This window comes from Elaeis guineensis, chromosome 11 (assembly GCF_000442705.2).
Source record: "Elaeis guineensis isolate ETL-2024a chromosome 11, EG11, whole genome shotgun sequence".
Lineage (NCBI taxonomy): Eukaryota > Viridiplantae > Streptophyta > Magnoliopsida > Arecales > Arecaceae > Elaeis > Elaeis guineensis.
In genome coordinates this window covers 63,520,734-63,541,226 of record NC_026003.2, presented here as the reverse complement: position 1 = coordinate 63,541,226, position 20,493 = coordinate 63,520,734, and the positions used below count along the sequence as shown (strand labels likewise).

At 38.4% G+C, this 20,493-nt stretch overlaps 1 protein-coding gene across 1 annotated transcript; it reads right to left on the bottom strand.

The window, feature by feature from the left end:
* Positions 1-5,978: 5,978 nt before the first annotated feature.
* On the bottom strand, positions 5,979-17,898 carry LOC105035981 (uncharacterized). Its single transcript, XM_010911703.4, has 6 exons — positions 17,539-17,898; positions 14,776-15,404; positions 14,478-14,670; positions 14,165-14,229; positions 13,880-14,090; positions 5,979-6,645 (listed from the first exon to the last, which is right to left on the bottom strand). The coding sequence occupies exons 1-6, from the start codon at positions 17,725-17,727 to the stop codon at positions 6,277-6,279; spliced, it is 1,656 nt and encodes a 551-aa protein (XP_010910005.1). The 5' UTR covers positions 17,728-17,898; the 3' UTR covers positions 5,979-6,276.
* Between the last annotated feature and the right edge of the window lie 2,595 nt (positions 17,899-20,493).

Sequence of the window (20,493 nt, the reverse complement as noted above, 5' to 3'; positions counted from 1 at the left end):
CTAGTAATCTAAATGAATTAGATTCATTGGGCTTCAATTGTTGGGTAACTAGGATTTTGGATCAAATGAATTAAGGGTTTAAGCCTTTAATTAATTTTCTTGATAGTTTTGATTGGGCACCACTTGATTTGATCAAGTTGGGCATGTCCACCCATTAGAGGGTGTGTAAGATCAGCATGAGGCATGCCATGGGTGCCATGTGGTGTGTGTATTTGTGGGTGCAAAAGCTCCAATAGTTAGTGCCTAAAAGATCTCCCAAAGAGAGTCAAATAACTAAAAGAATAAGAATTCCTAATACAAGTAGGACTTGTATTAAGTGGTTGTTTAGTTTTAAATAGATTCAAACCTTATATCTATTTAAAGGGACCTTCCCTAAGGCTCCTAAGGATTGAAATCCAGCAGCCTCACACCTCCTAGAAGTGCCCACACCCCCTCTCTTTTCTCCCCTCTCTTCTCCCTGGAAAAGCCAATGCCCAAGGCTTGGGCATCTTCTATCTTCCACGCCCAAAGGAGCTTGGGCATCCCCCTTTGCTTGCTGGTTTCTAGTCTATAATTACTTCATAATCAAGGGAAGAAAAGAAAGAGAAGAAGAGAAGAAGAAGATCAAGGAAAGGATCAAAGAGTTGATTGTGATATAAGCTTCGTTCAGATTCACAGGCTGATTTTTCTTAGAGAAAAAAAATCAATACCATAGAGGGCTATTTTAGACTAATCCTAAGTGGATACCCATAGAGGCCGGATACTTCATGGCTAAGGGAGAACCTACTCTCTTTTATATCCAGATTTGAAAAAAAAAATTATGAAACAGGTATGTGATTCGATCACATTCAATTTTAGCATAAAATTCAGCATATATTCAATTTCAGCACATGAAGTAGATTCTAGTACTCTATATTTTGTGCATACATGATATAGATTAAAAGATTTTTTAATCTTCTATTCCACTACGTTGTTTAGAAAAAAAAATTGAAACATACATGCATGCTCCAATATAAAAAATCCAACACTCTCACCTCCAATTGCAAGTCACCAGCGATGGTATGGATGACTTTAGTGATGGGTCTGTCATCGATCAGAGGCTCGAATGTAGGCTAAGGCTCATGGCCCAGGTGCTCACCACCCAAGGGCTCACCATCCTTTGAGCGGTTGACAAAGTTCCATAGGTAGCCTTGCCAGATGAGGGCATCTATCTCTCTCTTGAGCTGCTAGCAATCTTTTGTGTCATGACCATGATCTTTGTGGAAGTGGCAATATTTCGACTGGTCACACTAACACTGGGTTCATTGGCTCATCTTCTCAAATCATCAAAAAATGTCCTGGTTCTTTATTTTCATCAGAATTTGCCTCCGACATGTATTCAAAGGTGTGAAGTACTCAAATCGTCAAGGGCTCTGAGACGATGAGGTGGCTTCCTATTAAGCTTTTGCTTTTTTGGCTAGGGAACTGTGTGATCCTCCCTGGCCCTCTTCTGGTCCAACTTCTTCCTTTACTTCTCTGCCATCCTCTCTTCACTACTGATGTACTTATCGGCTCAAGTGAGGAGTTTGGAGAAGTCATGAGGGAACTTCTTCAAGAAGAAGAAGTAGAAGCTATTCACCTTCCACCCATTCTTGAGGGCCGATATTGTGACCGAGTGATCCAGATTGCAAACTTCCAACATAGCCACTTTGAAGTGACTCATGTAGCTTCTGAGAGATTCTCCATCTTCCTGCTTGACGGAGAAGAGGGCATCAGTGCCCTTTCTTGGCTTTCGACTACTCTAAAATCGAGCAACGAATTGATGGCCAAACTCCTCGAAGGAATGGATGGAGTTTGGTTGGAGCCTAGTGTACCAGGCTTGAGTGGCACGTTAAAGAGTGGCAGGGAAAGACTAGTATAGCAGTGCATCCGAGGCCCCTTACAACATCATGAGGGCTTTAAAGCTCTTCAAGTGGTCATAAGAATCAATCATGCCATCATAGGCCCCCATGGATGGCACCTTGAAGTGACAAGGGATCAGCTCCCCCATGATATGCTTCATGAAAGGCAGGCAAGTCATGAACAAGGGCTCTCCTGTTGGAGCCAGCTGGTGCTGATGGAGGATCTTAAGATAGCGATCCACCTCTTGGATCTTCCAATCCAACTCATCATGCCGGTCGATACTCCTCCTAGGTAATGGCTTATAGATCTACTCATAGATGAGTCCTACAAGGATGAAAAAGTTGAAAGAGAAGGAGGAGCAGGCTCCCACTCCTTACCTCACTCATCATTTGAGAGGCGAGGATGATGATGGAGTGAAACTCGCTCGGGGCTCGATGGATAGATCGGATAATCTGGGGCACTCCTTCTGAGCCAATGGGGCAAGACTGGCTACTCCATCACACACTCCTTGAGGGAGGAGGGAGCTCTTGGCACACTGATGTTGGGTGATCTTCTGACATAGGGATAGGTTGTTGAGTTGACTGCTGTAGGTCTTGCACCATGGTAGTAAGTGCTTGGTCCTACAGCAAGAGCTAGTTAAACTACTTGGAGGTGATAGCCAAGGTAGTCGACACCTCCAAGATGCTAAGATCCTGATGACCTTGATTGGAGTCAGCGGGTTCCATTGGTTTGTTCAAAAGAATAGCAGAAGATGTTGCCATGATCTTCTTGCTCTCATACTCAACTGACAGAAAGAGGAAAGCTCGATACCTCAGATGCGGGTCGGATCTTTCCTCTAATGCCAATTTTTGGCTGCCAGAGAGTTGACTTGGAGTCAAGGAGAGGGAATGCAGTAGTGTTTGGATAGCCAGGCGAGATCTCTAGGGGGCATGCGCCAGTGCTTGGTCCTCAATCAATTCCACGAGCTGGGTCCTACAAAACTACCAAAGAAAAGTTCTTGCATCGAAGGGGTTCTCCGATGGTGGTGACCCTCCGATGCCTAAATCAATCTCCTGTGGGAACAAGCAAAAGAGGTCTAAGCTTTCAGAAAAAAACTAACAGTGATGTGGAGTCAAGTATGAGATGGGATGGAGTTGAGATGGAGAGATGAATTGTGGAGATCCGACAAATACCATGTGGAGAAGAGGGTTTTCTGATGGAGTTGGAATTGCTCAAAATTTTATGGAAGAGATGGATCCAATTCATATGGAACCAGTCTTCGGAAGAAGGCATGCGAAGTAACTCTTCACTTATTTAGAGGGTTTTAGGGAGTTTGAATTTTATAGATGAAGATAGATACCTTTTGTCCGGAAGGACATACACCATTTCCCCCCTTAAGGGCCATGGAGGCGCGCTCAAGTTGTTATAGGATAATGATTTGCATGTCCTAGAGTTTGTTGGAATTGCAGATCTCACTGAGTGGAGGAGTGGAGTAGGGGGCTGGTCATTTGTCCCCTAGCAAATAGAAGACTTTGGAACTTCTTAGTACAGTCACAGAAGTCCACATGGAAGTGATGAGGTGATCTTTCGGTACTCCTTAAGAAGGACATGTGTAGGGCTGCTACTGGGTCGCCATTGTCATGGTGGATGAAATATTCTAGATGTATCAAATAGTATCAAAGAGAAATCATAAGCCACAAAATCTCATATCAGGCATGTAATATAACTCAATAGTTATATAAACATATATCACAAATCATGTATTATCGCAAATCCATCATAAATATCACATATAAGTTCATACAACTTATCATTTTTGTTTCATTAATATTTTTCAAATCAATCGTCACTTTCAATTTGGACTAAATAAGGTCACACTTTAGCCCATGACTGGCAAATCATGAACCATGCTTTGGCTGATAGTGGCAATTTATAATAACTGTGCTTCGATCTACGGTGACAAACTAGAATATCTGTACTTTGGTTAAAGGTGGTAAATCAAGATATCCATGCTTCGACATGTGGTTCTTATAACCATTGTCACAAGATTTCTTTTAGAAAGAATTATCATGCTTTTTATGAGTGTGTGAGGGTCTAGAGTGATTAAAGACAATCAAGTTAGTTTTGAAAATAATTTCATTAGCCCTTTGAGATTATTCTAATTTTTTATTTTTTTCTTCAACTCTAATATGTGCTATAATTTCTTCTGTGGTCATTTTTTTTCCTTCTATGTCTTAATTGAATTTTATAGTCTTTCCAAGAATCATGACATTTTTCAATTAGGAAATCACCAACAAATCCATCAGGTAATAGGTTCCCTCACCAGCTAATTTACTGACTAAATTTTAATATTCATGAACTTGACTAGTGAGATTTTTTTCTTCAGCTAATTTGAAATGTGAATTTAATAGATAAAAACCTCTTACTACCAGCATCTTCAAAAATATACTTAGTATGCAAATCATCCCAAATATCTTTAACATGATCAAAATGATAATAAATATCAAACAATTCATTAGCTAAACAATTCAATATAGTGTTCTTTGCTAACTTTTCTGCAACCTCCTATTCTTATTTAGTCTTTTCATAATTATCAATTCCTTCCTTGGGTATAGGTTCCATCAAAATAAAGACAATGTTAGTAAAATATAATACTGCATGAACCTTTTGTTGCCATCTTTTAAAATTATTATCATTAAAAGGATCAATTTTAGTAGCATTAGGTAATATTTTGGCAGTGGCAAGAATTGGAGCATCCATTAAATCTACCTTTAAGATTGTAAGAAATTTAAATAGCAGATGCAAATTTTTGATCAAACACAAATAATCATGATAAATAAATAATAAGAATAAATTAAGGAAGAGAAACTTAGTTGTAGAGACAAATGGATCGCGTTATTCTTAAAGGTAGATTTTGCATTCCCTGATATCAAAGATTTGGCGTGAAGGGTTCCAATGCATCTATCCTCCAAGATTGAACTATAGTAGCACCTTTGTAAGGACATACTTCAAGTACAAAGATTTGATTGAATTACTTTTGATTGTTTCTTGCCTCAAGAAAATGAGAAAAAGATGGAGGACTTTATTGCAAAGAAGAGAGGGAAAAGATAGAAGGGATTCTTCGGAAAAGAAACAGAGAGAGATTCATATCTGAATGAGAAGAAGGACTACGTATTTATAAAAGAGCTTTTATGGTATTCCGATGAATGAAAGCAATCGTCCAATCTAATGATAACAATCATTCAGATATCCAATGGTAGAAAACTCCAATGGATAAAAATATGAAATGACGCTTTCATTTTTCAGATGGATACTAATAAAGAGTTTGAAATATTTTGAAACGCTTAATTTAAATAAAAAAAGTAACCCACACTTCTTAGTTGGCAGCCCAGTTAGCTAGATGATTATCACCTTCTTTGTGTTCAAATTGGATGGCTTCCCAGGAACTTCCAAAATTCCAAATATTGAGCAACCAAAGATGGTCGTCACAATTAATCATGTTTTAAACCAATGGATAACAATCACTAAATCACCCTTAACACATAGATTGATGGCATGAAGAGATTGGTCTACATAGCATATACCATGTCGAACTACTAGAAACTCAATACCAGGAGCAATAACCAGGATACAGCTGACTGCCTCAAGCCACAAGAAGACATCCCACGGTGGTCTTGCTGGGATGAGAAAACCAACCTCATGGCACATGAATGAACCTTAATCAACCACATGCGAAACATTTTTTGATTATTTTTCGAGTTTACCTTGAACTCGAGTTTGCTTTTGGTCCTTCCAATGGAGAACTTCTATAATACTTTTGACTGTTCTTACAAACCATTCCCTGTCAAAATTTGTGCACACATTTTCAGGGACGAATCTCTTATGTCTTGCAAGATCTAATTTGTTTCTTTCTATATGTTGATCTTGAATCAGTTTTAAGTCCACATGCAGGTGGAGTACCAGCATCAGTAGACATAAGAATTTAATTTAAAAAAATCAGCATGTAGGGTGTCATAGGCATAGCCAGTTGAAAATATAACAACCTCTGGTCTTTAAACGTGCAGAGATTATTTCAAACTCCGCTTCAGCCATTCAAACAGTGTTCTGTTTCCTCGGCGGCTCAGTTGAACTGCTTCAACTCTCACAAAGCATCTTTTCGGATTATTCATCAAAACGTCATGCCTCAGCAGCCAAGAATCATCTTTTGTGATACACATATTCTTCACTTTGTCAATAATTTATAGAGAACCAAATTACTATCAAAATACATGTGATCCCAAAAAATAAGACATAAATAAAAGGGACCCCATAATTTATGTACCTAGATACGTGGAGGACATATAAGTGAGCTACTTGGCAATAAGATTGAAACGTAATGAACTTTCCTGCATGCAACCATAGGACTATGGACAAGGAAAAAGGTTGTTAACACGAGCTTTATTGCATTGGCTTACTCGCTTGGCTCTCCCAAGCTCTTTGCTCCCACATCTCCACTTGCTTTATGGCATTAGCTGTCCTCCTTGCTAACATCCTGAGCTCCACTGGGCTGAAGGGTGGAGGGAGCGTGCAGGGGGCTGAATCATGAGGAGACTTCACCATGGAGTCCATCATAAACTTTTTCACAAGACCTTCTGCAGGGCAAGCCATGGACTCGGAGCACAATTCCATGGCATTGGGTGGTCTGGTAGGCTTATATCTCAAGAGCTTGGCATATTCGGTTAACAGATGGAGCATGTAATCATAGACATATTCCATCTTCACTTTCTCTTGAATGAAGCTGCTTGCCTCCTTTCCTATAGCCTGTGCCTGCTCAGGATTTGTAGAGATGAGAAACATAGATACTAAAAATTATTTCAACAAGAGAAAATTACTGTTAGATTACATGTATATGATAATAATAGACCAACAGAGCTTGCCCTAGCAGCCGATACCTCTCTTCTATTTGGATATCATGGGTTTTAATTGTTCTGAAATGCTTTAAGGACCGAGTTAACTGCAGGTTGAGTGTTGCTAGAGTAATTTGTAAAATTCACAAGATGAAGGCTGGTGAATCCATTGGCGTTTAGTCCTAACTGAAGCAAAGTTCCAGGTCATTTCAAACCAGTCATTTCAGAATTTAGTTTTGTTCTATGTTGGATTAACTAAGTTGGCCCAAAACCAACAGAAGTATTAATGTTCGGGGTCCATTGAGATACATAATCATGTTCAGGAATATCACACCAAGCCAGAATGAGTAAAGCTACCTCATCACTTTAAGTTCTAATTTTTGTTGTTATTGAGTTGGATTCAAATATCAAGGACTGTTTTATATAACAGAATTTATCAATCTTATATCGACAACTCACACGCTCTTGGCCTATGGGCTAAGGCCAAACTGCAATTGATCAATTCTTACATGCGTTCCTCATGCATAATTTTTGATATCCAAAGCCCATCAATTTTTGAATAAGCTAAATCCGCTAAAATTAACATTATAGGGCCTTTTTAAGTGTCCAATAACCTTATCCATGTGAGATTTCCTGCACAATTGAGAGTTTTCTAAAGTCAGAGAAGTGAGAAGTGCAAGAAATTGGTGGATATTGTTGCATTTCCATTTCAAACTATTTCTAGATATCCAGATCCATCTAAAAAAAGTGACTCCTAGTATTTCTGGAAACTTTGAAACAACAGAATTCATGAACTCCCTTCATCCCTCAAACATCTTTCTCCTTTTTCCTTCTTTCTTTCTAGCTTCCCTTTAAGTGAGACTGCCGACCAACGTCGCTGTGGTGTGTAGTTTCTTGGGGTTAACTAGATATTACAAAAAATTTGTTAAAGGGTTCTCCTGCATCGCAGTTCCGCTTACTCATTTGACTCAAATGGAAGCCAAATTTGAATGGATAGAGGATAGTGAGCAGAGCTTTGAAGAGAAAAAGAAGCACCTAGTAACAGCCCCTATTCACACTCCACCATCTAGGAATGGTGGTTTTACCATCTATACTGATGCATTCAAGATGAGCTGGGGATGTGTATTGATGTAAAATGGGAAAGTTATGGCTTACGCCTCTAGATAGCTGAAGCCATATGAGCAAAATTGCCTGACTTATTACTTGGAGCTAGCAGCAGTGGTTTTACTCTAGAACTTTGGAGAAATTACTTGTACAACTAACCTTGCATGATCTTTATGGACCATAAGAGCCTCAAGTATTTCTTTACCCAGAAGAAGCTGAGAAGATGATTAAAGCTATTGAAGGACTATGAGTTGACCAATAATTACCACCCAGAGAAGGCAAATATAGTAACAAATCCTCAGGCGACTTAGTATCTCTATTCACTTCATAAAAGTTTATTCTAGAAGATCTAGAGAAGTTAGGGATCGAGGTGCGGCTACACAATTACTTCCCTCATAGTGCAGCCTATCTTGATTGAAAAGATTAAAGCATATTAATGAGAACATCCAAACTTGGTGAGAATGAGAAGGAATTGAACCTAACGTCCAATCAGAGTTCAAGATTCACGAGGATGTCTCCCTGAGAGTTGGTAACAAGTTGTATCTCCAAAAGAATTTGGAGTGGAAGGAGATTCTGGAAGAGGCTCCTTGCTTTACCAACATCATGCACCCAAGCGGTATCAAAATATATAATACTTGAGGACTCATTTGGTTGATGGGAAGTGGAGGGAAGAGGTACTTCCTGGGAAGTGGACAAGGAACCTCTTATTTAGTTGGAGTTTTAAGAGGAGAGAAAATGAAAAATGTTCTTATGAAAGTCACTTCCCATATTTTATGAGAAGTGAAAATCCATGAGGGAGGTGGATTTTGGCACTTCTAATGGGATAGGAAGATGCTATATTTTTTTTCCCAATATACCTCTTTAGATCAATGGCTAAGATATTGCAAAATATCAATGAATGGTTAGGATAAAATACTGAATAGTGATATAATATTATATTAATATTATCCTAATATTTATATAAATATAATATTAATATTATAATATTTATTATATTTTAATATTATTTTAATATTTATACTAATATAATATTTTTATTAATATTAATATAATATTCATATTAATATAATATTATATTTAATATTATATTTATATTTATATTAATAAATTTATTATATTTAAATATTAATATTATATTAATATATATTAATATTATATTAACACAATAAATTATTATAAACTAATATTATATTATAATATATTTATATTATATTTATATTAATAAAAATATAATATTAATATTTATATAAAATTTAGGAGTAAAAAGATATGGTCTTATATCTACAAAGGTTATAATAGGTATTTTATATAATTTTTTCAGAAAAATGGGTGCTTAACCAAACATAAGCTACTCTGCAATAAGTCGCTTTTTCATAGTCAACCAAACATCTCAAAATTCTATTTTCAAAAAATAATTTCTCAGTAAGTTATTTCTTAGGAAGAAAAATTCTTCTTGTGAACTAAACGAGTCTTGAGAGAATTTCTGAAGGAAAAATATAAAAAGGGAGATTCTTAGTATGTCGCCTGGTGTCAAATTCATCGGCAAGTTAAGGCTAAACAGTAGAGGCAAGCAAAGCCATTGCAATTTCTTTCCGTTCCATTATGGAAGTAAGAGCATATAACTATGGGCTTCATATCAGGGCAGCAAGGACTCCAAGAGGTAATAATGTGGTTTGGGTGGCCGTGGACCAACTCACAAAATCAACTCACTTTTTACCTATCCGGATTGGTTTCTCACTTGAAAAGCTAGCCAAGCTATATATTGATGAGATTGTGAGGCTCCATGGTGCACTAATATCCATAATATCTGATTAAGATTTGAGATTTCTCTCAATTTTGGAAAGGTTTACATCGAGCCATCAGAATCAAGCTAGAATTCAGCACCATCTTCCACCCTTAGACAGATGAGTGGTCAAAGTGGACAATCCAAATTTTGGAAGGCATGTTCAAGGCTTGAGTGCTCGATTTAAAGGATTCTTAAGATGAGCACTTTCCTTTTGTGGAGTTCGCTTATAAACAACTACCAGGCTAGAATCCAAATAGCTTCATTTGAAGCTCTATATGTAAGAAAATGTAGATTTACAATTTGCTGGAATGATGTGGGTGAGAGGAAATTACCAGGCCTAGGATTGTTCAACAAATAGTGGTAAAGATCCAACTCATCTAGAAGAGACTCCCACCACTCAAAGTAGACAAAAAAAAGTTATACTAATCAAAGGAGAGAACTTGAGATCATGTGTTTCTTAAGGTATCTCCTTTGAAGGGTGTAATGAGGTTTAGAATTTGAGAGAAACGAGTCCTAAAAATCAGGGGCTTTTCGAGATCTTAGACAAAGTCAGAGAGGTAGCTTATCGCTTGGCTCTTCCACCAGCTTTAGCAAGCATGCATAATGTGCCCCATATCTCAATGCTGAAGTATCTGCCGGATCCTAGCTATGTAGTCAATTCAAACCCTTGTAGCTCTAATGAAGATCTTTTCTGTAAGGAGGAACCAATTAAGATTGTGGACAAAAAGGAATAGATTTTGAGACATTACACCACACCATATGTAAAGATTTAGTAGAGTAACCATACCAAAAAAGAGGCTACTTGGGAGCTTGAAAATGAGACAAGCTCTAGGTATCCTCAACTCTTTGAAAGTCCAGGTACATTTTAAATTTCAAGGATGAAATTTTCTCTTGGAAAGTTAGGGTGTAATGGCCAAAAACAAGTAAGTTTCCTTCCTTGCTTCTCCTTCCTTTTCTCAATAGAATCCCTTGATTGGCAACTAGTCTAGAGGCCCAATGACCTTGAGCTACTTGCCAATCATGTTCAGGGTATCCTTGATCGAGCCAGCAAGTTGAGAGGGGGATTGGTTGCCGCCCTCTCTTTCCTTTTTTTGCTCCACAAAGCAAGAAACAAGGGTCCTAGCTCCTTTTCTTGCTCGTCAGTGCTAGCCAAGGAGGGGTAGTTCTCGCCTCCTCTTTCCTTTTCTTCTATGCGTGGGTGAGAATAATGCCCATCCTTTAAATTGGAGCCCTTCCCTATCGTTGAACACCAAGCCCTATCTTTCTCTTTTTTCTACCATAACCTCCTCCCTCTTCCAAATCACCTCTATCGGTTGCTACTCACCCTTCACCAAGTCGAAACTTGAACCTCGCCAACGACGAGGTAACTGAGTTCCACCCTTCCCTTAATCTATGCCCTATTTCCTTTGTTTCTCCTACCGGCTGCCATCATTGTTGACCGTTCATCGCAACCTATTCATGCCATGGATTGTGGCCCTTCAGCTACCATCACCATCCAATCACCAGACTACCACAGCCAGCCTGATTGCCTTGAGAAATCACTGAAAATCCAAGCGACCTACCCCCTGGAGCCATGATCCATGATCCACCATCTTCTTTATTTTTTTCTCGAAATTATGGCCTTGCTATACCTCCGACCACTCCTCTACAGTGTTCCATGGTCACATGGCAAGACCTCGGCGTCTGGTAAGTGAGCCATGCTAAGCTCAAACCATCGTCCTCCTGTTTTGATTGAGCTTCTTGTTTTGCATCTCTCTTTCCTTCGTTCACCCGAACCACCAACCATCACCTCCACCTCCACTTCCTTTACCCATTTCCTCCCTCCCTCTCACTCATTTTCCCCCTCCAGCTCTCTCTTTATATCTTCTCTATCCCTCCTTATCTCTCTCCCTCATTATCTCTCTGTCTCTCTCTCTCTCTATCTCTCTAACCTTGGCATGTCTTTCTCATAGATCAAAGGGAGTCCAGAACATAAGCTTGGAGGTGCCTTTGTCTCAGGAGACAGGCCCCTCATCTAAGGTAATCTCAAATCCCTCTGATTTTAGATTAAAAGATACATGGTACCTTTGAGGGCTAGATCAAATTTGGGATGTGCAACCAGATTTTGGTGCCTACCCAACAAATCTGGGCTCACAACCCTTGACTTAGAAGGTTTCTAAGTTGCAGAATCTCAGATGGGCCCCACAAACCAGGGGATCTTTCACATGCCCCGAGTTTAGAATGAAATTATTGTTGCTTTAGATCCTTCTAGAAAACTAATCATCAATATGTTTTATCTAGGTTGTGCATAGCATTTTTAGAGGAATTTCAGTGCCTTATAACTTGATCTGTAAGTATCTCTATGCTCTAGAGTTTTAAAGATGCATGTAAATTTTATTTAAGAAAAAATATTTTGTATATAATAATTAGACAACCATGTATATGCATATTGGTTCTTGTAACTTAATCAATGTGCTGGTAATTTTGGTATGGTATTTTGGAATTTAGTTCTTCACAAATTATGTAATACCATATGAGCTTATTTATACAAAAAAAATGTTTATCATGCATGAAAAAAATAAGTGATGAAATCATGGATCAAGCATAGGAGACCTCATTATATGTGCTGGTTCATTTTGCAAGATAAAAAATATGCTTCAAGCAAATTGTTTGTTTTGTCATAGCATGTAATGTGATCATGAGAATGATGATTTAATTTGCACATTCAAAAATGTTGGAAAGGAGATGTCAAATCTTGTTTGAAAATACATAATTATTTGAAAGAAATGTTAACACTATGTGATGGAGAAAAGTGGTTTTGGAATTGAATTAATGTTAACTCTACTCTAACTATGTGATTGATGTTAACCCTCTAGTTCCTTTCGGGCCTAGCTAGTTGGAGCTAATCACCGATACGTGCCTCACCGGCATATTATGATTTCAAAAGCTAACTTCTTTCAAAACTAGCCAGTTGGGACTAATCGTTGGCATGTTGATATGACTGAAGCTAGTCTCGTTCGGGGCCTAGCCAGTAATAGTTGATTGTTACCACATGCTGATCAAAGACATTATCTTGTTCAGGAGCTAATCTTTTTTAAGCTTTATCACAAAACATATCATGGCTGTAGTTGCCAAGATTAAAAGAGGACAAATTATAAATTAGTTTTTTTGAAAGGGAGATTTCTTTACCAACAACATGAAAGTCTCATTTCATACACTGGTATTTTTGGATAGTAAAATTATTTTGATTATTTATATGTTACACATGAAACTCCTTCTTAAATGATGCATTTATTTGGGCATGATATTTATTTTAATGTTGCACTACATATTATATGCTTGATTCTATTAAATATGTAGAGGTACTCACTGGGCTGTAAGCTCACTATCTTTTTCTTTGTTCTTTTCATATGCTAACAAATAGCCTAGATGGGTTTAAGGAATTGAGAGCAGGAAAGCTAGAACTTAGGAGTTGTTTTATTTTGATCCAAAGAAAGTGTTATGCAAATGACATTTGATTTAGTCTATAATAATGTTGGTCTTGTAATGAGAACTTTTATTATTTTGAGAATTCTCTTTCTGTACTTCAGTTTTACCTTGACTAATATTATACAGAAAAATATCTGGAAGAAAATTTAATTTTTCAGGTAGCCTTGCATGACCTAAGGGTCAAACCCTACAAGGCATGTAGTCTTCTATCACATGTTCGCTCGTGCTAGTGGAAAAGGGCATCATTCTATGTTTAAGTGAAAAATAAAATGTCTTTCTCATTGTAATTGCCATGAATTTTCTTTTCCTTTTCTACAGTGAATGCAACAGGCTTCTGCGATACATGATAGGAAAATGATCTAGTCCCAACAAATCCAGTGAGCTATTCATCAATTTTTGCAATTGAATCATATCATGCAGTTGCAGCACATTTATGTCAAATAAAAACAGTTTTTCCACATTATAGTGTAACTTGAAGCACAATGCTATGGACCCCTACACCACAAGCATTCCATGTGTCACAAGGGGATTCATGAAAATCATAAACAGGAGGGATTCACATCAAGGTTGTCACATAAAGCAACAATTGCTTATATCACATGGCATGCCGGTAGGGCAGAGCTTTGGTTTGGCAATAGGATTGGGCCTCATAGAATGTTTCTTTAATTTGAAGTCCAAAGAGTGCAGTATAGGAGGCTAGAAAGCTTGAATTACTGCGCTGACTAATTTTTCTTAATGCTGTTCAATGTGGGAGTGTGTGCATCATAATTCTAGGATGCAACTATTAGTGAAATACCTTTTGCTTGTGAGAGTTGCCCCAATCAACTGCAAATTTGATGGACCTGCACTTGTCGTTGCTCCGCACCGGCCAGTAATGCTGCACCGGCATCAGCCCTCTTGTGAAGAAGTCATAGTACCTTGGCTTCACCAGCAGTGTGAGCGAGTTGCATGCCAGAATATACTTCTCACTGACTGACCATGTTGTCCCCTCAATATAAATCTTGTACCTATACCATCCATTAGTTTTTCGATTCACATCTTAAATTCTTCTACAATAGACAAAATCAAAGTGATTCATTACCTATGAATGCATTGGTTGGCCAAATCCGATTCCTTGAACCCTTTCCTAGTCTCTTGGAACCAATCCTACAAGCTCCTCATGATAAGTAAGCAGTCCAATTCTAAATGCCTACACAGATACACTTTGCAATAATGCATTCAACGATGAAAAATGCTTTAGCAACTCAAAAAAGTCACTCAGCTGGTGTGGTGTATTGTCCTTTGAATCATGTGAAGTATGCCATTGAATAAAGCAAAATGATTGGTGAAAGTCACCTAAGTGACTTTTTTGAGGGATTGTTCTGAGTTACTGCAGCATTGCTCTTGAAAGATACCTGGGCATAGATCCGAGCATTCCAATCGTGAGCTTCAGATACATTGCATTTAAGAAGATCCTGCCGGGTGGCAGCCACTGCTGGATTTCCCTTCCAGTAGGCATAAGGCTCTCTATCCATCCACCTCACTCTCTCATTCCCTTCCTTCAGCTCCCTCCTCAGCGCCTCCCATGGCTTTATGTTGATCTCAGGCCTTAACGAAATTCCACAACCACTCAGTCCTCATCAACCAAACCTTGCAATCTAAAACAATGCAGCATGAAAGCAAACAAGCTAAGGTGTCAGCAGAATTAATTACCAACCCCAGAAGGACCAGTCAGGGAAGACGATATCGAGTGTGGAAACATCGGCACAGTATCGAAACAAAGGTGGCGGCACCGACGCATTCCTGCCGCGGTAGTCCCGGGCCATGATGACAGGCCAGTCGACGGTGTCGAACATAAGTTCAAGGTCCGGGATGCGGCCAGGGTAGTGGCGAAGGAGCTGGAGGATACCCCAGAGAGTGAAGACATCCCTGCTCTGGAAGGAGGGGCGGTAGTACTCAACGTAGGCCCGGCCGTCGAGGATGACGAGGCGGAAGTTGGCGGTCCTTCGGGCTCTTTTGACCATTTCTTGGGTGATGCCGGTGGACTTCCATGGGCGGAGGTCCTCGTGGATCCACCGGAAATAGTCCGGGCATGAGGGGGAAGGGGGGAGGGAGGCGTCGTCGGAAAGAGGAGGCGGGAGTGGTGTTGAAGGACAGATGCCGGTTGAGTTCTGGTTGCCGATGGGGCAGCTGAATGGTATTATGAGTGGTTTTGGTTTTGGTTTGAGTTTGGGTTTTGGGGGGAGAGGTTGCGGTGGAGGGGCTCGGTGGGAGGTGGAGGTGGTGGGAATTTCGATCAGATTCTGAGTCTTGGTATCGGTGTCGGTGATGCTTCGAATGGACTGCAAGTATGTATTAGAAAAAGAAAACAGAGAGATTGATCAGTAAAAGGCAAAGGGAGAACATAACTTTTCATCAAGACATGCTTTATTTTGTAGGGAGATTGTTTAGTCCTTGCTTTTTCTGTGCTCGGTCATCACCAATCATATTAGAACAGGCTCCATGTTCAAAATGAAAGAACTAGCACCTGTTCTCTTGTGCATGACCGAGATGAGATTAGCATGAGCTAAGAGTAATGCTACCCATCACTTGCTCAGATGAAATAATTAACCTACTTGGCTTTTCTTCTTCTTTCTTTTTCTTTTATGGGTAAAGGTAGTAGGCACATGTGATTACCCACAAAGTCATAGACATCACATTAACGCCGATACCACAGGCAGACTGGAAGGCCATGAGGATAAGCTCATTTTTCTTAAAGAAGAAGGATGGTTATTCATCATTTACATAGATCTGAACATTAGACCTCTCATATAACGAGATAGGTGCCAACCAAACTAAGCTAAAAGCTATTGGTATTAAAGTTGAGCAGGACAAAGATTAGCAGCAAATCGGTAGCAGATTTATAACGCTGATAAACTCAACGACTACGGTTGGGAGAACTCCCCTTTCCTGTTTTTTTCTTTTCCCTTCTTCTGAGAAAACTCAAATGCCCAATGAAAAGTCGCCGAAATTGTACTAATTCAAGCTATGTCAAGCAAGGCAGGGCGACATGCATCAACTATCTTCTATGGTGTTGCATAAAAAATACTGCGGCCGTCATTCTACCATTAGACTCCTTTGCACTTGGGGCATCATAGTGACATGGTGAATATGCTAGCTCTAACTCACATGCTGAACAGTGCTGTCATGTTCCATGGCTTTTGTCTTAGCATGCATTCTTGATACAAAAGTTATCCTTGTGATACTTGTATGACCCTTGGTGTTAGGTATATCATATACATTTCCTTTGAAATTTTTGTAGCTTGATATTTATTTATAAAAGAATTCATTACCCACAGAAACGGAGAGATGAATGGATAGCCACTAGATCCTTGAGGTCTAGCTGGTTGACATTTCCCTTTGGAACACGGTTGAAAATTTGGCTCCCATCATACAACCAACGCCAACGAGTCTCCACTACAACACACCGAATTCCATAAGAATGGCAACTATGACCAAACAATCATATATCTAATATGGCCCAATCCGGATAAGATACATTTTACCTGATTCAATTAAAATATGGGACACGTGTTCTAGATAAAAATATTCGACGCGGTATGGATAATTGCACTATCCGATACAATATAATTTTAATATATATATTTTAAAAAAATAATTATTTTTGAATATTTATGTGATAAATTTTTTATCCTATCCAATCGGATCCATTCCAAGATAGATATGGATGGACATGAACGTAAAATTCTTTAATTACGAAATTGATGCAGATATTGACGACCACGGATCACGCCTTAAATTCCGGCCATCAGTCAAAAAAAAGGTCCACAACGAGGCAAATCTCGGAGTCTCACCCATAAGATTTGAATGAGACCTAGGGACAACAGGTGGTCCATCCGTGCCGCTCCGGACATCACTCAGTTTTCCGTTCTGTCATGGTGGGCCCCACCAATAGCGGGAAACTTTACTGACACGTCGACATAGCAAAATTCTTTTGGTGGATATATTGAAATCAAGATTATGATAAAAAATATATATAAATGCAGAGTAAGATTAGACGGACACGTATTTGAAACCAAAACAATTTGTAGTTTATACGTTTATAAATAACTTCGTATGCGAGTGACTCTCTTTTGTACGTTCTACCCAAAAAGAAAAAGAAAAAACTCGAGCTTGCTTTAAAAAAAATAAAAGGGAATCGACAGAAAAGCGGTAAAAAGCAAAGAGATGATGGATGGAGAACCAGATTCCCGTCACGATGGAGACCATAACGAGACAACTCTAATGCCGACAACCATTGCATCAAAGGTCTCGCCAGATCCGTTTTTAGCGTTTCTGTTTCTGTAATTAAATGAAACCCATCTACCTCCCCTGACCGTAAACGATTCGACAACGAAGGGGAAAAAAAAATTGATCAAAGGAAATTTATCTGAAATTTAGCAGTGAGGAAGATTGAGGAAAGAAGAGGAAACTCACCGCGACGTTAATCCAGCGGACTGAAATAAAGGCGCCGAGCAGGACGACGATGAGAAAGAAGAGAAGTACCACGCCGGTCGTCGAGCTCGCCGTCGACGAGCTCTTCCTGCTCTTCTTCAACTGCCGGAAAATTGTCGCCCCCGCCGAGACCACTGGATTTATTCCCGATCCCAACCCCAGCTTGCTCATGCTACTAATTAACACCAGAATCGAACTAATACAAGCAAGGCGTTAATTTTTCCCTCTTAGACTCACTACGTTCTTCTGGACAAAGGAGGAGATGAAAGAAGGAAGTGGGAGGTGTGGGATGAAAGGCGACGAGAATAAGATCTGATCATGGAAACCCAAGCGCTAAAGGGAGAGCGTCTGGGAGGGGGAAAAAAAAAAAATTAAGACTCCGTAGGGAAAAAGATTTGGGAGACTAGAATACCGCTGAAGAAAGACCTCCAATACTTATCACGATATCGGCCACTGGCATCCCGATTTCTCTTTCCACCGCTCCCACGGATAGGCGTTTTCCAACAGAATTAAAAAAAAAAAAAAAGTACTCTCACGCACGACGAATCTTTTGGATGATCCATCGATCCAACGGTCAGAATCTCAGAACCGGTGGGAGGAACTGGAACGGTGATTGAAACCCGTGCGCATTAAAGTAAACTTTGATGGCGTTGAGGTTGATATTAATTATTTTGATCTTAGTTTATGTTAGATGGGATCGTTGCTTGACATTGAAGATTGTCGCTACATTGAAGAGTTCCCGGTTTGCACTAAAAAAATATGGAGCATTCAAGATTATACGACTGTGAGTTTGGTATTAAAGATTTTCACTATTTTTCTCCAAACATTGGTTCTAATCCCATCTATCCATTTCATTTGAAAGCCTCCATCTTCTAGCTTTTTCAAAATTAACTTTGATGGTATAACTAAAGATGCCTAATGTAATCCAGACTTTATGATAAAAAATCCTAATGTAATCCAGACATTTGGCTCTCACTGCGTTATTGGTAACGCTGAGAGAAATATGAGAGGATCTTGTATAGAGTCCTGAAAGCTTTTAGTATTATTCTGATGGGGAGTTCAAGAACAATGATTAGGTGGATATTGAATCCAGTATCTCAAGCTAATTGTGCTCCTCCTATTATTGAATTTATAGCAGATATCTTCCACTCTAGTGATGTTTATGGCAAGCCACACTTAAAAGGGAGGCCAATTATAGTGCAGGAAACTGAGTAGCATCTTATGCTGCTAATTATTTGGGGCCTATTCCATTGGATTTTGGTTCATATATGTTCTTGCCCAATTACATGATCTCTTGAAAATAAACTTCGCAAGTTGTATTTATCTAGTACTATATAAAATAACATCATGGGACCAGCGGTCAAAGAAGAAAATACGAAGGTCACCAGAATGAGGACAGCAAGGCTTGGGCGCCGTTTGATTTTTGTGTCCAATAAACTGTCATCCCGTTCACATGCTTTCGAAATAAGCCCATACGTGACGGTAAAGCATGGGTCCCAAGGGCTGGTGGGCCTTGAGTTCACCCTTGTCCGTGTGATGATCAGTACGTGCTAGCTCTAGGGGATGCAATATTTTTTCTTCCGATCAAGACCATGCCTTGCAAAAATGGACTTGCAAATTGGGAGAAAAAGGCTTGTTCTATGTATGTACAAGTATTGGCAAAATTTGTATATGCATAAGCTTGCATGCTTAATGTGAAGGCAAGATGATCTAGCATAGGGCTAAAAATTGATTGAATAGCAGTTCGAATATAGGAATATCCATATTCATATCCATTATATTTGATGAGAAGTTCATCAGACTTAATCTAGGCTACTCAAGCCACTACAAGTAATTCTGTAAGATTCTGGGAACAAAATTGGCCATTTTGGAATGTCGAATCGCATAGCAACCTTTTTGAGATTCTAACTTATCTGTATAACATTCAATTAAGATACAATTTTTATTTTTAAAATTAGATAACTTTAAGCTCTACAACATGCTAGCACTCCTCAAGGATACTGCGCATCAAGTAATATAGGCCAAATTTCATCTTGTGGTGCGAAATAGATCGGTTGAAGCAAATATTTCATTTTAGAGGACTTTATTTGGACATATCTCTTAACATACTCAAAAAAATTGGGTGAAGTGATTATAGACAAAATTGATGTAAAAATAAAAAGATATACTTTTCATTAGTTTTTTCTTGTAATTTTTATTAGTTATGTCTATTTTGAAAAAACTATAACCTCTTTTAACTAGGGGATAAATTTGAACAGAATTACGCATGGGCGGATCTTGGTGCATAATTTATAACTAAATTTTGTTTTGTAATAATGAAAGAAAAGAGGACCTAGATCCTAATTTTATCAATTTTTTTATTTTCTAATTTTTTTTAAGATTTGACTTAAGTTAGTTGAAAAAAATTTTTTCCTTCTCCCCAGTAAATCAATATTTGATGAATATGGATAGAGATTTGGATGCAGATATTCATCGGATGAAAAAATTTATATCCACATTTATTTTATTTAATAAAAAAATTATATATTGGATCTTGAAAATACAAATATAAATATGGATATAAAATTAAAAATATCATTGAATAAAAGGTAAATAATGTCAATAACATGTTAATAGTCATTTACTTAAAAGTTTGTAAGCACAATATAAAATTAAGTAGGATTATATATGATCGGATATTTGGATATAGATTGAATAGTTGTCTATCCATATAGGTATCTATTTTTCTTAAATGAATATGAACATGGATGTAAATATGAGTTGGATATTTAATGTATATCACTATCTATATAGATTTAGATACAAAAATGATTTTGGTGGATATTATCTAGTCCACTTTAATCTCAACTATAGCAATTCATAAACCTAAACAAGCCCCGATGTGAGTCGTATCATGCATTCCGTTAAGGGTGGCAATTAACGATTGGATTAGATTCT

Coding starts and splice junctions, on each gene's coding strand:
- LOC105035981 (XM_010911703.4), bottom strand. CDS start 17,727: ATGAGCAAGCTGGGGTTGGGATCGGGAATAAATCCAGTGGTCTCGGCG. Junction 14,230..14,477: donor ATGCTCGGATCTATGCCCAG/GTATCTTTCAAG, acceptor AGGAGCTTGTAG/GATTGGTTCCAAGAGACTAG. Junction 6,646..13,879: donor GCAACTCTCACAAGCAAAAG/GTATTTCACTAA, acceptor AATCCTGAGCAG/GCACAGGCTATAGGAAAGGA.